Raw genomic sequence first — 17,270 nt, forward strand, 5'->3', positions numbered from 1 at the left:
GCTAAGTAACTTGACTGAGACCACACGGTGGCAGACCTGGTGAGCAAAGCAAGATCTATCAGACTTTTAAAGCTTTTTCCCAGCCTACCACACGGAGGGTTTAATAAGCATGGCCTCCAGTGGTTTTAGGCTCTAGGGAAGGAATCCTACATGGTAGTGAAAGCCTTCATCTGGGAGAAACACTGGAATGGAGAATGTCTGGATGAGGAGAAAGGTGATGTCTGTAGTGGGGATGCTGGGAGCAAAGGTAGAATTGTGCTGTATTTCCATCTCCAAGCTCCTAGTTGCTTGTAGCCATTTCTCCCTAAATGTCCTTAAACCTGCTGCTCATGCCTGAGGTCTTTCACCTTTGGGTAGGAAGGTGTGGCGTCTCGTATGGATCAGCACTGCCCAAACTTTTGTGTGTAGACACAGCAACTGGAATCTTGTTAAAATGTAGATCAGGGCCGGCCCAGTTGTGTAGTGATTAAGTTCACGCACTCCACTTTGGCGGCCCAGGGTTAGCAGGTTTGGATCTCTGGAAGGACCTAGCACTACTCATCAAGCCACGCTGTGACAGCATCCCACATGAAATAGAAGAAGATTGGCACAGGTGTTAGCTCAGCGACAGTCTTCCTGACGTACACACACACACACACACACAAAATGTAGATCAGTCCCTAGGTCTCAGGTGGGGCCTGAGATTCTATATTCATAAAAAGCTCCTGGTGATGCTGATGTTGCTGGTCTGCCACACTATACTTTGGGCAGCAAGAGTATAGTTGACGATGGTCTCTGCCTGGGGCATGGGGGTAGTCATATACACAGATGCCCTGATTTTAGAGGAGGAGGGGAGCAACAGTTGCTTTTAGGCATAGATGCCCTCACATTGGGGTGAAAGGGACTATATAGATAGCTGGTTTAGGGGAGAATGGGTATTTAAATATGGATGTTTTTAAAGGAAGCATAATGCTTTTGTAGTTAATACATACAAACTATTTGTAAAGAGTATTCTTAGTTTGGGGGAAGGGTGGACGTAGAGAAGCAGGAGGGTGTGGTCTTGGGTGGGGGCAACACCAGCATGGGTGAGTTCTTGCTTGGCCTGTGCAAGGCTTTGACAGACACAGACAGGGAGCAAGCAGAGTATCTACAGCCAGACAGGAATAACGTGGATGGATGACACAGCAGCAAAGCTTTAAAAAAAAACCTTCCAAGGGGAGGAGTCCCTCCCACAGACTGGCCATTTTCCCCTCTAGGCTATGCCTGAGTGCCTGTGGAGGGAAGGCTGTATTGCAGGAGGCTCTGGCCAGCTGTTCCTCTGGCTAACAGTGTTACCCCCGCCCCCCTCAGACCCTGTCATGGTGGTCCTGCTTTCTGTGGTTGGTTACTTCTTGTAACACAGGAGAACAAGCAGGGTGGAGTGCTTCCTAGTGTGGGTGTGAGCAGCCTGCCTGCTGAGGCTAGACCTTCGCTCTACCCTCCTTTCTGAGGCGGCCTTATGACTGGAGGTCATGTTGGAAAAGGACTGATGGAGGAGAGTATGTTGGTGAAGAGGAAATGGCAGGGATTCCAGAAGCTCTGGCAGAGCTGGCCTTTGTTGCTGGAGCTGTGAGTGGTCACAAAAGTAGGGCCTTGGTCCTGGGCAGCACCTCTGAGAGAGGGCCCAGGCAGCTACAGACATCCGTGACCCTCACAGCTGCCCTGTACAGCTCTGGGAGCCCCTGGAAGGGCAGGAGAAACTGTTAACAGAGCTGGGTGTTGTGAGCTCCTGCGGGGGGATTCTGATGGGGCATAATACTATGTCTGAGAATATTGTCTCTGGTTTCGGTCTGTCAGACACTGTTTTTGGAGTGTTCCCTCAGTCTCTGCCCACAGTTGCATAGGCATGTACAGGTGGTCCAGAGAGGGGAGGACCTGGACCTTATACATCTGTTCATGACTGATGCCCATCCTTTTGGGGTGAGGGAACCTGGGAACAGGGATTGTCTTGGTCAGGGCAAATCGTACTCTGGCATGTGGCTTGTGGGCCATACCTAGAGCAGCCCAGTAACTCCTCTCTCTCTGCCGAAGCTGGCCCCTTCTCTCGTGATAAGCTGCTCCAGAAAAGCCTGGAGCACCAGGTGTTATTCCCTAGGGTCCAAGTGTACAGTGTTTTTCTGAAGCTTATCCCCTTCCTCAGTGGTAAACACTGCTGTGTCAGGGTGCTGCTCAGGGGCCACTTGGAGCACAAAGATTTTTGTTAGCAGGATTGTGAAGCTTTGCATTGGGCTGCAAAACCAGGGCTTGAGCAAGCAGCTGGAGAAAGTCCAGGACTAGAGTGTTTTTGGGTTTGGGGGTGGAGAGCAGAGGGAGGGAAAGGGAGGGGCAGGAGGGCAGAGCTACACAAGCAGCAGGCAGTCGGCTGCTTTGGCTTTGCTGTCAGCAGAGGGACTTCAGTCGTGCCTGAGGGCCGCTCGGCCACCATTACTGGAGACCGGAGGGCGCTGCCTTGAAACCCTGACTTACCGGCTCTGCACCCGGACTGTTCCAAGTAGCTGTTGTGCTGTCTTTTCCCTGGGAGGCAAGTCTCCTCCCTGTCGTCCCCTCCTGCTCCTCCCCCGTTCTGTGAGGGATGATGCCGCTCTCTATTGCACGGCTCAGCCGGCTGATGTCACTGGCAGCGGGAAGCATCAGCAGCCTGATCACATGCTGGCCCAGTCTGTAATGCAGACGGGATAGGGGCGTGTGTGTGGAGAGGGGGCTGTATGGCAACTGCTCTTGCTCTGACGCCCCCAAAAGTGCAGAGGCAGCGGCTGCAGCATCCAGCCAGCTTGGATGTCTGGTCCTTGGGCCTGGGGAAACTATTATTAATAATATTTATTGTTAATAATACTGGGGAAAACAGCCCTTAACTCTGGGGTTTCTGCTGTCCTCCTGTCCAAAGCAGACTTCCAAGACTCTGAAGAAACAGTTACAAGCAGGATGCTTTTCCCCACCTCTGCGCAAGATTCTTCCCGTGGCCTCCCAGATGCAAATGACTTGTGCCTTGGCCTGCAGTCCCTCAGTCTCACAGGCTGGGACCGACCCTGGAGCACCCAGGACTCCGATTCCTCAGCCCAGAGCAGCACACACTCGGGTGAGTGCCAAAAAATGAGTTGGCTGGGGGAGGGGGATGCACGGGGTGATGAGCAGCGATATCCACAGCAACAGTTGTTCTCTTCCCCTTTGCATCACAATCCCCCCACCCCCCATGCAACATGGAGCTGTTTTGCAAGAGATGGAAATGCTGGCTGTGAGTGTGGCAGGACAGATGGTTGCTCGTAAAGGCAAACGTGTCTTTTCCACTTAACCCTGATAAATTCCCTAGAGTTGTTAGTCTGCACCTGGGGTGGCCCTGAGAAGGGTCCCCAAGGTGACAGCCTTAGGCAGAAAAGATCCAGCTAACCCCCTAGTGCCCAGGCCTGTCTTGGAGATGATGAAGCAAAACACTTTTAGGTGGGGGAGGGGACTTAAGGGGCTGATTACTGGATGTCCAGATTCTATTTTTCAGCAGCTTTTAAAACTAGGGAAGTGTATGTGAAGGATGGATGGTCCCTGAGTCATGCAAGGAAAGAATTTTAACATCAAGTGAGGCTAGGTAATAGTGGGATGTTGGAATTGGCTTAGCATGAGGTTAAGAGCATTGATGCTGGACAGGGGTAGCAGGGTGAGTGGGTGGGGTAACTCTCAGCTATGGAGGCTTTTTTCTTCTTTCTTTGTGTTAAGGTTAACCAAATGGATGAAGGAAGAGCCACTCCCCTTTAGGATCCCTTGTCGTCTTGGAAGGATTCGATAGGGACAAATTGAAGGGGCTTCTTGGCAACCCCTTTAACTGCTTCGCCTTCCCATTGCCTATTTATTTCCCTCTCGTGGTACAAGGGGGAGGGTTGGCCACATGCAAGTCTTGGAGTATTCGGGAAGACATGTGAACTTAAGAAATAACTCTGTGCGTCAACTTAAATATGTCTATTTTGTTTTATGTAAATTATGCCTTAATAAGAAGAATATCAGCAGCGGTTCCTTTAGGAAGAGGGGAAGGTAGTGGGGGCTCAGCCATTTGCTGTTGGTGCTGACAGAGGGACTCACTGAGCCTGCCGTCCTTCCCTTGGCTCCCCCGCTCCAGAACCTGGCAGTCATGGCAGCGAGGTACTGCCTTGTTGATTTCTCTGGCCTCCACCCTATTTGGCACAAGTTGTTTTTTTAGAATGCTTTGCAGAGCCTGGGACCCTAGTGTCTGTTGGCATTTTAATGCCCCGTTGTTTTGGTAAAATCTCATTTCATTGGGGGGTAGGGTTTTGGAATTTTTGGTTTGGCCATGGGTGGGGAAGAGCTTTGCCTTTAAGCAACAACCTTTGGAGTAAGGTAGAATTTCTTGAAGTCCTGGCCTTCAGCTGACTCAGGTTTTTCCAGAACGGTTGGTAACTGCCCTGTCCCCTGGGCAGGGCAGTATTGTGTCACTGTTCGGTGTCCTGTGCCTGGAGATCTGGGCTTGGAGGCCATGGTAGTTTCCTTTATGTGCTACTCTGAAGCCAACCTGGGTGGCCTGTGAAGCTGACCTTGTCCTCATTCCCAGTGTATCTGAGCAAAAGACAGCTCAAGCAGGAGAGGGCACCTGTCTGTGGTGATCGGTGTTTGACCAAGGCACACTCTTTCACTGGTCTCAGGTTGGGTCGTAGCCCTTCTTTGACTCTGGTTTCTGTTAGCTACAAGGTCCTTTTGAAATGTATTACAGCATGTAGAAATGCAGGATGGCCCAACTCAGGGCTTAGAGTGCTTGGCCTGAAAGTTACTGTGAAATTAGGCTGTAAAAAATAGATTTGGTTCAGCCATAATTTCCCAAGCTTCCCCACCAGCTGAAAGGCCTGTGCTTAGAGCTGTTTGTCTCTGAAGTGGGCATGGATTTACTTCTCCATCTTCCATCTCAAGCACGTTAGTGATAAAAATTATATGATTTTGTGGATCAGGGAGGGCTGGAGTCTGTGGCCCTAGCGTTTATAGGGAACAGAGGGTTGCCCCAGTGTTGTGATCTGGCTATATGGGCAGAGTTAGTGTGGGTATGTCTTCCTTTCCAAGGGTTGAGGACACACCCATCCCCAAACTCCATGTTGTCCTTGGATTTTGGAGCTGTGGTGACAGCCATTTCTCTTCTTTCCCTGAGCTCTGGGTCTTCTTGGAAAGCCCACATGAGGGTACCACCTCCTGGAGTAGGATGCAGCCCTCCCACCAGCCAGCTGCAGTGCCAGATCGTGCACACTTGCCAGCAATGCAGGAACATGCAGCCCACATTCCAGTGCCTACACTGCCTTCCCGTCTGAAGACCAGCTAGCTCAGTTTCTTCAGGGAAGGAGGAGGTATTTCAGTGCTCTGGACAGCCTGGGAGTTATCCTTGCAGACAGCCTGGTACCCTGCTGTCTCTGTGTGCAGCACAGAGTACAAGCTTATTCCTTGGGCTCTGTTTGGTGGGATATTGCCCCAGGCAGCTGTGTCTCACATCTCAACATCTTCTACCTCTCTTAAGTGGTCAGCAGTGTCGGGGGCAAGGTTGGAGATAGCAGGGATCTTGGCTAAATTCATTCAACAAACATTGAGCACTGGCTGTGTGCCAGGCACTATGTTAGGCACTAGAGGTACATTAATGAATAAACTTGTTGCCCTTAAAATTCCCGGTGACTACCAAGGGAAAACATGAGAAAGTACACCAAATGCAGCATGATAGTTGCTGAGATAGGGGCTTCCATTTTCTCCCCGAAGGATTTTTTGCACTGGGACAGCCTTTCATTAGGTTCTGAGCATGAGACTGGTACATGGGGACACTTCTCCAGGGGCTGGAATCCTTCTGCCGTGTGGATTTCATTGGACTCAGAGGCCTGCAGGAAGCCTGGGGGTCAAGTCTGTTTTTGAGAGTTGTACCTGCCAAGGCCAACATTGGTTTGGATGTGGCAGTTTATGGGGTCCCTCCCTTCTACACTGTGCCTACTCTGAGGCCTCACTTCTTGCTGGGAAGGAAACGTTTCAGGGCAAGTTGAGTGATAGAAGTTGGTTTTTCTCTGAGACCCCAGTGGCACGTGTCCAGGTCTACCTTTGTCCTGCTTGCAGTGTCTTAAATCCTCTAATGGAAGAGCAGGGCTATGAAAGCTATCCTCAATATGCTAGGATGGGGGATAGAGTGACTAATAACCACCATTTATCGACTACTTCCTATGCTAAGTACATCACGTGATTTTAATGCTTGCATGGTCCTGTGAAATGGGTACTATTATTGTTCCTATCTTAAAGATGAGGAAATAGGCTCACAGAGGTTGTAAAGTGCCAAAAGTGACACAACTACCAGAATCCCAGCCCGGGTCTCTTTGCTTCCAAACCTCTTATGCTTTCTATTACACCTTTCTGTGAGCAGAACTCTAATGTTTTGGGCAAGAACACTTAAAAGTGAAGGTATCTCTGTCTAGGACTCCCGGCTGTTCGGCCGTAAGTGATGTGTTCCCTTGCTGAGGTCCCACAAGGCCAGGGCGCACACGAACAGTTCTGACTTCTCCATCCTGAGTCTCAGCTCGTAACTGCGCCACCCATTGGATTTGTCTTCCTGCCTTCTCCCCGGTGGCTCTTGCATGCAGCATTACTCAGCAGGAAGTGGGGTGACTGAGGATCTACTTTGGGGGACCTGGAAACAAGGCCTCCTAATGAATGTCTTATACAGAAGCCCTGTGGGCAGACCAGATGCTCAGTCTAAGGATGCCAGAGGACATGTCCTGTTTCCTCCCTGTCTCCTTTAGGAGTCCCTTGGGGATTAACCTGTTCACCCTCTCTGGTTTCTGCCCTAACTGCTAACCAGTGGATGGTATGTTCCCTGTGCTGTGTCACTCACAGGTTCCCCTTGGTCTGCAGGCTAGATCAGCCTGAGATGAGAAGGGAATTGTCAGCATTTTGCTTCTGCCATTGCTGTACTTCCAAACAGCCTTTCTGAGGCAACATTCAAAAATAGGGTTGGGTTCCTCCTCTGTGTAACATGGACTTCCTGGGCCCAACCAGGTCTCCTGCAAATCCACCTCAACTGTCCAGTTCACCACTACTGTATTCCCAACATATAGCACAGTGCCTGGCTCAGTGGCTTTTTAATAAGAATTTATTGAATGAATGATGAATGCTGAGCCACTGTGTTAATCCTGGGTATTTTTGAACTGCGGAGTTCAGACATGGTCTCTCCCATTCTTCTGCCTCCTGCTTGTGTTGATCAGCTGCAAGGACAGATTATTCAAAGATGAGTGTTTCTGAGCTTCTAGGGCATGAAGATGCGTTTACAGAAAGTTTTTGTCATACACTGAAGCATGAATTCTATCATGGAGTCAAGTAGTCTGTTGAGGAATAGCTTTCAGTACAGAGAGGAGAGAGGCCCTGGGAGCAATGTGACAGTGGGTTACCTGCTAGAGGAGAAAGAAGTTGAGGTACAAGGACAGAGTGCGTGCTGACCTTACACGGACTTGGGTATGTGGTTTCTTAAGGTAATGAGACATCCAGTAATCAAGGTTGGGGAGAAATGCTATGTTGGAGGTAGCACCTGGGCCATGTGGGATCCAGAATCAGTGGAGGGAGTTCATACTCAGATCACCACCTGAGTTGAGGTGTGGTGTGGAGTTGCAGAGTTGAGGTCGAAGGCAAAGAGCGATCTGTTACACCTGGAGTGAGTGCTGCCCTCCCCCTTCCTACCTCTGTGCCTTCAGATAGATTTTGAGCAAGCAACCTGGGACTAAGGGCTGGGATAGAGAAGAAGGGTTCCAGGTATGCAGCCTTCTATCTCAGGCTAGAAATAATAGCTGCTGGTCTGGATTTTTCCCCGTGACCACTCCCTTTAGATAATAGGCGTCTGACTATTATGTCTTGGGCTGGATCTTTTCCCCAGCTGACCTCAAGCTCAGTTTCTTGCAATCCAAGCATCTGGTGCCAAGCTCTTGCTGCCATTGCTGCTGCCACCATCAGACTCTGGGTGCTTTTGTACTCCTGGGGAAGGCTTCAGAAGATTCGAACAATGACTCAGCTGTAAAGCCCACAGGAGCTGGCATCAAAGGGTGAAAGTCGAGAAAGTTAACAATTGGTCTAAAAATATTACTGCTGATTTGGTCTCTTGTACCCTCTGAGGTAGCATTAATGAGCTGGAATCCTCTGCCAGGTCCTCTCCTCCCCGTGACTGTCCTGAGAGCTGCTTGTAGCTGATGCTGATCCCTGCTGGCCTGGGAGTGGGGACGGGTGCCTCTGCTCCAGGAAGAGCACTGTTTTTCTTAGTCACTTTCAGAAGATATGGTTCGCCATACACTTGGCCACCAGGGGTGGAAGCAGTTGGTAAACCTCAGACTTTCTGTGATCCCTGAGTGGTGGAGGTCAGGACAGGAGCAGAGCAGAGGTCAGGGCCTTGGCCGCCATTGAAGGGTGAGTATGAAGGGGATTTCTCTCTGTCCTTCCTCACCCCTTTTAAGCCATTTAGGTTAATACTTGGCATCCAGCCTTGATGAAGCTCTGTGCCATATGATGGGGGGTGGAGTTTGAGATCAGTCACTGGCTGGCAGCATAAGGGACTGTCACCTCCACTGAACTTAGGGTGATAACGGCTTAAAGAGAGTGCCTTTTCAGTAGGGTTACTTCTCACTTCAAGTTGGGAAGAAAGGAACCAGTGATTGCTAGTTGTTTTGTTCCTTCCTGATTCCCCGCTGGTAGAAATCGGTGCTGCTCGTGCAGCAACTGTGTGTCGGGGAAAGTGTGGTCTCACTGGCTGAGCTGGGAGCAAGATGTGACCCCTATTGAGATGAGGGTCCCACCTTCCCTAGGAGCCCACTGTCTGCTGCTTTCCTTCTTTTGATCTGTAGATCCTCAGAACTATCTGGCCAGGCCCTATGTGAGGTTGGGCTATAGAGGGACAGTCAGGTCACTCTAGGGCATCTGATCATGGGTAACAGTTTCTAGAAACATGGTTCCTTCTGGGCTTGAAGGAATTATCAAACCACCTGGAATATCCTAGGCTTCTTGATACTAGGTTTTCTTGTCTTCCCTGTATCTTCTAGTCAAATTCCCCCTCCTACTGTATCCTTGGCCCCTTCCGATTTAATAGTTGCAGGAAACTGATGCATGGAGGTGCTGACGTGACCCAGGTGTGTGAATTCTGGGGCACCCTGATCTTAACATCTTTGCCCAATGGCATTGCCCCTTTCTGGGCCATCACTCCAAGCCCTTTCCCCTGTTTTTCTTTGTGGTTGGTATAGTGTTCAGTGAGGCACTCTTCCCTGCTCCTGTGCGTGAATGTGGAAGTATATGTCAGTGGCTGTGAGGATCCCAGCAGACTCTGGGGAGGCCTGGGCAGGGGAGGTGACTCTCGTCAGCCTGAGCAGAGTAACTCTATTCAGCCTGTATTTATGTGTGTTCATTTCTCTTTGAAGAAAGTATTTGAAAGTAGTGGAAGGCGTATTCTCACAACTTTGATGTGGCAAGTACCTGTACTTCTCTCAGCCTCTGTTTCCTCTCTTTTGGTGATGGGCAGGGTAGGGAAGAACTAAGGTTTTTCCTCCTAGTTCTGAGTTGCATCTAGTTAGCATTGTGTCCTTAAATTGAATAACCTTGAAAGAAAGTGCATAGCCGCCTCAGTGAGTATGCTGGCTCTAAGGGCTATGATACTCCCCGTCTTTCAGTACTGCTCTGCAGACACTGGTCACCTGCTTTCTGCCAGATGTGGAGCTAATTACTGTTGGAGTGGAGTGGTAAGGACGGCCCTTGGCATGCTTGGTTGAGAAGGCAGAACTTTGTACACATGGGTGCCTCTAAATATCTTTACAAAAGCTTTTGAGGCTTTAAAAAGCTTGTTAAAAAGAAAAAAAGCCACTCTTTTTTATCTTCTTTATTTGTTCCTAGTTACTGTGTGTGTGTGTGTGTCTGTGTCTATGCCGTGTCCGTTCCCCCCACCCCAGTGTTTTCAGAGATCAAACTCTTTGGGAAATGTCCTATATAGCCACCTTGGTTTCTTTTTTTCTCTTGAGTGTTGCCATTGTGCTGTAAGAGGTGTATTTATATAACCTACAGTTTTTAAGTCAAGGGAAATAATTACTATGAAAGATTTTCCGGGAGTGGTAAGGGAAACTGATTAGAAGCTTGAAGTAGCAAGCTTCAGGTTTTTCTAGATTAGTGCTTCTCAAACTTTAATGTGCATACATATCTCCTGGGGATCTTGTTAGAATGTGGGTTCTGATTCAGTAAGTCTGGATTGGGGCCCAAGATGCATTTTTAATGAGTTCTTACAGTGGCAAGGCCCGAAAGAAGTTTTTAAGACCTGGATGATTTAGATCCCAAGGCACTGACCTCTGGTAGGTGAGATAGCTTGTCTGCAGTTGATGATCTTAAAGGAATTTGAACAAAAGTGTGTCAAGAACATGAAGACAAGAAGATGTAAAGTCCTGAGTATTTAAAAAAAAAAAAAAAAAGGTAGCTAGTGACTGGTGCCTTACAGAACATAAAGTTTGGAACCAGAAAGAACTGGGTCCCACTCTGTCACTCACTAGCTGTTACTTAAACAGACACCCTTTGAGCCTTGGTTTCCTTTTGTTAAGATGGCGCAGTAATATCCACTTGTTAGGATTCAGTGAAGATTATCTACCTAAAGTGCTTCTAGCGCAGTGTCTGGCACGTGCTCAATGTGCAGTGAATGGAAGTTGCTATTAGCAAATGGTAGGAGCTTGACTGAACTTGGTCCAGACTGTAGAACAGATGAGTGACCATGAACTATGAGCACTGAAGGAAGTAGAGTTCATTAGTGGCCAACGTGGGTTGTCATGCCATTTTCTTTTTAGACTGGCTTATCATCAGATTGAAGGAGGGCTGTAGACATAGACAGAGTTCCTAACTTTGACACAGGAATTTGACAAAGCCTCAAGATATCTTTGTGGGCATGGTAAAAATAAATAAATAAATAAATAATTGTGGGTTAGTTGAGGTAGGTGGATTTGTGGCTGGTAGAACAGGTGTACCAACCCAGTAGTGAACACCATTGATGTGAATGAGAAAGTGGTCTACGGGGGAACCCATATTGCTTTTTGACTCTCTCAAATATAATTTCTTGTAAACCTTACGTGAAGACATAGTTACCATAACCCATATTTGTCATCTATAATGCCCCCAGACACAAGCCCTTTGGGCCAGCCATCTCTTGCTGAACATTTTTCTGCATACCCCTTTATGCTGTGTTTCCCTTGACAACTCTTGGAGCTCTCTACTGTGCTCCCCTTTTCTAGGGTCAACACACTGCCCTTTATCTTGTGTCAGCGGTGCCAGCTTCCTCAGAGCTTTCCCTTCGCTGAGGCTTTCCCTGTAGGTGCTGCTTGTCAAGTGGAGGCTGCGCATTCTTCCAGGTCTTATCTACCATATCCCTCAGGGTCATTCTTTTTGTTCCTTCCTTACCAATTTCCCAGTCCTTCCCCTTCTCTGAAGATCTCAGTGTATGTTTTTTGTTTGTTTTAACCCCAGGCCCAGTAATCCCCATGGGTAACTTTAATGTCCTTATGGATTACCTACCCAATATTTTAGACTCCACGCATTCCTCTTCAGCCACCGAGGGTCGCACACCTTGGATCTTGCCATCCTCAGAATTCAGTTTTCACTGTCCCAGCTCCTCCTTTTTGTCCCGTCTGCCCCCTCCGTTCCTCTTGGGGCCGTCAGCCCATTGGAATTGTGGTTTTCTGTTTGCTTCCCATCTTTTGACTGTCTTGTCTTTCATCTATAATGCATGACTCGTTCTTCATCTCCTCTGTTGCTATTACCATCAGCTCTGTTGTCCCATTTCCCTCTTCACACCCTCTGTGGAAAAAAAATCACAGCCCTATATGTGTGCAGTGTCTGTCCAGGTTCCTGACACTGCTGGAGAGAATCCCCCAAGTCTGATTTTAAATACTCGAGTCTCTCTGTCACCTAGGCACTGGGTACTAGTGACAGTCTTCCTTAGTTTCCCTGGTCAGCCTCCTGTGCCATCCCCACAACTGCTCTTCAGTGTCTCCCAGCTACCTTCGGGATGAAGTCTAAACACCTTAACTTGGTTTTCAAAGCTCTTTGTGATTTGATTGTTACCTCATTAATCACCACCTTAAACTGGTGTTTGTAAAATGTGAAGAAACATGAGACCCTCTAGGGCCTTGGTACCACTGTTGATACCCATGTGTACGATCTGTTAGTTTTCAAAGTGCTTTTGTGCCAGGTTTTGCAGCCCCAGGGAGGCGTCTCAGGTAACTCTTCCCACCTCCTGCCTTCTCAGGGGCTGAGTTCTAGGGGGTTGGTTTTGTGTTTCATAGAGGCGGGGGTTTGTCAAGAGTATTTGAGGAGTTTGGCAAAGATTATTTCTGATGGATGTCAGAATCCAGGCGTTGAGAGACACTTGGTTACTATTGCTCGTCCTTGGGAAACTGCTTTGAAAGGTTTATTTAAGAGAATGTTTCCTGGGGCTAGCCCGATGGTGCAGCCGTTAAGTTCAGATGTTCTGCTTTGGCAGCCCCGGGATTCACTGGTTCGGATCCCGGGTGCAGACATACACACCGTTTCTTAAGCCATGCTGTAGCAGGCATCCTGCATGAAATAGAGGAAGATGGGCGTAGATGTTAGCTCAGGGCCAGTCTTCCTCAGCAAAAAGAGGAGGCTTGGTGGCAGATTTAGCTCAGGGCTAATCTTCCTCAAAAAAAAAGTTTCCTTAAAAAACAAAGTAATAAGGGGCTGGGCCCCGTGGCCGAGTGGTTAAGTTCGCGCACTTTGCTGCAGGAGGCCCAGTGTTTCGTTGGTTCGAGTCCTGGTTGTGGACATGGCACTGCTCATCAAACCATGCTGAGGCAGCGTCCCACATGCCACAACGAGAAGGACCCACAACGAAGAATATACAACTATGTACCAGGGAGCTTTGAGGAGAAAAAGGAAAAAAATAAGATCTTTAAAAAAAAAAAAAAACAAAGTAATAAGATAAGTAATAAACTCTTAGCTGTATGTGGTTCAGCACCCTGCCCACACACACACATATTAGACTGGCGAGAATTAAAGAGACTGACCATACCAAGTGTTGACCAGGACATGGAGGGAGGGAAACCCTCACCAGCGCTGATAGGAATGTAAAATGGTCCATCCACTTTGGAAAACAATAGGACAGTTTCTTTAAAAATTAAGGATATTTTTACCACAATAAAATAACCACATCCACAATATCCCTTACATTAAAAAAAAAAGAGTTAAAGATACACCTACCTTAACCTTATCTGAAAGGGAGATCATTTGGCTAAAGGAGAGCGGGCTGGTCTGATCTTGGCATATGCTCTGTGACAAATGGCATGTGTGTCTGGTACCCTGAAAGCATGCTTTCACATTGATTTCATGCTTGGAGACGTTTATTCCTGCCCCTTGGGACTCGCCACAGCCCCAGCCAGGCATTCAGACTGACTTGGAGCCTGAGAGGACACAAGCTGTGGTGACCTGTGTTTCACTCCGTTACCGGTGAGGCAGAGCCAACCACAGCCACCATTTGTTGAGCACTTACACACTTAAACGCATTGCTCTGGTTTCACTTCAACAGCCATTTTGAGGTGGATGTTTTCTCCTTTCTTCAGGTGAAAAATATGTCAGATTAGGGCTTCTTCCCTAGCCTTAGGGGCACCTCAGCTGCATGGCAAAGCCCTCTTATTCCTTGTCCTCACGGCTAAAGGACGTGCTTTGCTTTGGACTCCTTCTTTCCCCAAGGCCAAGTGTGGAAAAATGTTGCTCTCTTCTGCTGTCCACTTTACCTCCCTTATCTTTTCTGTCTGCTTCACTATTTTCTGATGTTTGATATTTAAATATTTATTGTGTGCTGGGCACGGCTCTGCTGAGCACTTTCCTTCTGCTATCTTAATTATTAAACCCTCCTGACAATGTTATGAAATAGATGATATTCCACCCAAGACGCCATAAGAAAATGGAGACTCTGAGCTTCCCCACAGCTGTACAGAGGAGGTGTCAAACCTAGGGTTTCATCCCAGCTTTGTCTTAAGCCAGAGCGGGCTTAACTACAACGTCCTTCTTCCATCCTAAATGTTGCATAAAATGGTGCATAAAAGAGAATCTGCGTACGTTAGAACTTTGCATAAGGGAACTTCTCAGGTGAGAAGGCGTGCTCATGCTGTAGCAGACTTCTGGAGTGTGACATGGAATTCTGTATTTTAGCTATATAGTGTTAGAAAGGTGGGAACTCGAATAAACACGTTGGCAGGTAGGAAGGAAGGAGTATGGTTTGGCTTCCTAATTTTGCTGAAGGCATCTCCTATGGCACCATGGGTGTGTGTATCCAGACATTAATAGCAGCAGTGACCGGTGTCCCCAGTGGCACAGAGTTCCCCAGATACTGGCACTGACCCTTAAGCCTGAGTGGCAGAGAGTAGGATTTTGCTACTATTGTTACAGCAGGAACTCTGATTTTCAGAAAACCATCCTGTAATTGCCTCTAGTGGGCCCTGGGTGGCCAGTGTTAGTACTGAATGTGTATCTGCTCCTTGTTACTCTAGCTATCTGTGGTTCTGTCGTGCCATCAGTGGTCGTGCCTTTGTGTATCTTGTTGGGTGACAGTGGAAGAAAAGGGAAGGACTCTTGGCTGGGATGAAAACTGAGGTTATGAGACTTTCTTTTTTTTTTCCTTCGTAGTACTGAGCATGCTTCACAACCCACTGGGCAATGTCCTGGGGAAACCCCCCTTGAGCTTCCTGCCTCTGGACCCCCTTGGATCTGACTTGGTGGACAAGTTTCCAGCACCCTCAGTTAGAGGATCCCGCCTGGACACCCGACCCATCCTGGACTCCCGGTCTAGCAGCCCCTCGGACTCAGATACTAGTGGCTTCAGCTCTGGATCAGATCATCTCTCAGATTTGATTGTATGTAACCTGTTGGGGAGTGGGGTAGGGAGGGAGAGTGAGCTTGAAGTGGGATGCGTTGTCCACTAGAATGCAGGCTGGGAGGTGGAATCATGGCAGGAGGAGTGGAGGCCATTGTGGACGTGTACAGAACTTTTCAACCTCAACAGAATAGAGGATGCTTTGTGTACCCGTTGAGCAATACATTTCAGGACCTGAGCTGAGGACTGTCTTTTTACAAGTCACTCTAAGGGCGGCTTGGAAAAAGCTATTGCAAAAGTAAATATGGGGGTTTGGGCAGTGTTCTGTTTCTTGACTTACACTGTTGTTTTCTTTAGCCTTTAAACAATATCATTTATGTAGCTTTACGTGGAATATGTCAAAATTTTTAAGTGGTGATTTTAAAAATTGCATGCTAGTAATGAGCATGGCTGGGATTTTGATCTAGATCTGACTGGCTCTGGTTCCTGTAGTCTTTTCACTGACCCCTGTACCAACTCTCAGTCTGGAGCCATGGTGAATCTAAAATACTGCCTCAGCGTTAATTTACACATCTCGTGCTCCTTATCCACAGCCATGTGTGATGTTGTGGCACCCATGCTAAGTGGAGTTGGCAAATGGATTAGAATGGATGAGGAATAGGGGATAGAACTTTAAATATATGTGAATGGCAGTGAGAAATCATCCTAAAATAAAATACAGTTTCAGCTGCCTTGTGAACCTGGCTTCTCAACTACTGAATCTCCTGAACTGCTGTTCAATGAACAGGGTGGCTTACTTTCCTACCCTCTTCTCTTCCATATCCAGGACTGGCAGCCTTGGTTGTGGTTGCAGTTTCCCATTCATAGCATGACCTTTTAGGACCCACCTTGTCTGCTGTCAGCCTGTCCTAGAAGAGGAAAGCAGGATTTCACTACTCATTGATTTTATCTGTTCAGGATGTGTTTCCAGAAGGGTAATCACAAGCAGATCCCTTTGATTCTCTGGGCTGCAGTTTACTCCCCTATAAAATAGGGTTAAATGAGGTGCTTCTAGTTCTGTTTATGTTACTTTAGATGGGCTCAGTCTTCAAAATTTACCTCATAACTAGCTTTAATATTTGGGGATTTTGTTTAAAGAACTTTCTCAGGTACCCACCCCAAGGGTTAGTTGATAAAGAAATATGGACAGACAACTCACAGAAGAGGAAATAGAGGGAGTATTTTAACTTACAGGAAATATTCTGTTTAAGTAATTATTTTCATTTGTTTTTTTGATGTCATATCGTTTCTACCCAGTTAAATTAGTAGACTTTAAAGCCTTGACACAAGGTTGTAGTGAAACTGGTGTTCTCGCCATTTCTAATAGAAGGCAGAACCCTCCTAGAAGGCATTTTGACTTTCAACATCTCGGAACCCGACCAGAGAAAACACAAAATATAAGGAAGCCACACCTTAAAGTTTTTGTTTATAATCCTAAAAACTTGAAATGTACCTTGTTCCCTAAATAGAATATCGTAAGTTAATTAAAAATGATTATGGAGACGGGCAATATGAAAAAAATGTTGAATTGTGGAGAAAAGAATTTGTTTAAACTATAGCATAAGGACAACTAATCTTAAAATGCATAGGAAGAAAGTCTAAAAGAAAATACATCAAATGGCGAAATGGTATTTTTCATAATTTCTATAGTGTGATTGTTACTTTTCTAACAAAACTATTCTTTAAAAACCTGTATCTTCCTTTTTCCTCCCCTAGTCAAGCCTTCGCATTTCCCCTCCTCTGCCCTTCCTGTCTCTGACAGGGGGTGGCCCCAGAGACCCTTTAAAGATGGGGGTTGGATCCCGGATGGACCAAGAGCAAGCTGCTCTCGCTGCAGTCACTCCCTCCCCAACCAGTGCATCAAAGAGATGGCCAGGAGCTTCTGTGTGGCCATCCTGGGACCTCCTTGAAGCTCCCAAAGACCCCTTCAGCATAGAGAGAGAGGCCAGGCTGCACCGGCAAGCTGCAGGTGAGTGCGGCTGTGGGCATGCGTGAGGCCTGAGGCCTCATTCTGGGAACAGAGAATAAGTGACCCTGTTTCACAGACTCGCTAACTGTCTAGAAGAGGACTGGGTGCATGGTGAAGTCTCTGGGTCTGCAAAGAATGGTCTGTTCTGTGGAGTAGGTGCTGGTGGGGACGAACTCAGGAACTTCTTTGAGGCTGAGCAGGGAGGAAGGAGGCAGATAATCTGGTGCACAGGGCTGTCCCCATGTTGGATCCATCTCTCACTTGTGCTCTTATGTGGAGATTGGCTGTATGCTGCTCTTGCTTTTGATTTTCGTGGGTGAGTATCTTCAAGAGAAACCCTGGAAATGATACCCAGAAATTGGTCTACCTCCTCCTCTTCAAATTCAAAGGAGCTTTCTTTTTCAG

At 47.6% G+C, this 17,270-nt stretch overlaps 1 protein-coding gene and 1 long non-coding RNA gene across 29 annotated transcripts in view; one reads left to right on the forward strand and one right to left on the reverse strand.

The window, feature by feature from the left end:
• The window catches only part of LOC111770227 (uncharacterized), a 55,688-nt gene extending 53,045 nt beyond the window's left edge, over positions 1 to 2,643 (reverse strand). Inside the window, exon 1 of the long non-coding RNA XR_002803359.2 lies at positions 2,485 to 2,643. This is a non-coding gene — a long non-coding RNA (uncharacterized lncRNA). The remainder of the gene's footprint in view (positions 1 to 2,484) is intronic.
• Positions 1 to 17,270, forward strand: part of CPEB1 (cytoplasmic polyadenylation element binding protein 1) — a 94,274-nt gene that overhangs the window by 65,979 nt on the left and 11,025 nt on the right. For 14 of the 28 annotated variants that reach the window (XM_070230418.1, XM_070230407.1, XM_070230520.1 and 11 more), the window contains 3 exons: positions 2,906 to 3,094; positions 14,671 to 14,897; positions 16,613 to 16,865. In XM_070230418.1, the coding sequence (XP_070086519.1) occupies positions 2,906 to 3,094; positions 14,671 to 14,897; positions 16,613 to 16,865 (669 nt within the window). Of the gene's footprint in view, positions 1 to 1,471; positions 2,540 to 2,902; positions 3,095 to 14,670; positions 14,898 to 16,612; positions 16,866 to 17,270 lie in introns of those variants that run through there. The other 14 variants (XM_023626875.2, XM_070230413.1, XM_023627002.2 and 11 more) reach the window with 4 other exon arrangements.

Source organism: Equus caballus, chromosome 1, assembly GCF_041296265.1.
Source record: "Equus caballus isolate H_3958 breed thoroughbred chromosome 1, TB-T2T, whole genome shotgun sequence".
NCBI classification, from domain to species: Eukaryota; Metazoa; Chordata; class Mammalia; order Perissodactyla; family Equidae; genus Equus; species Equus caballus.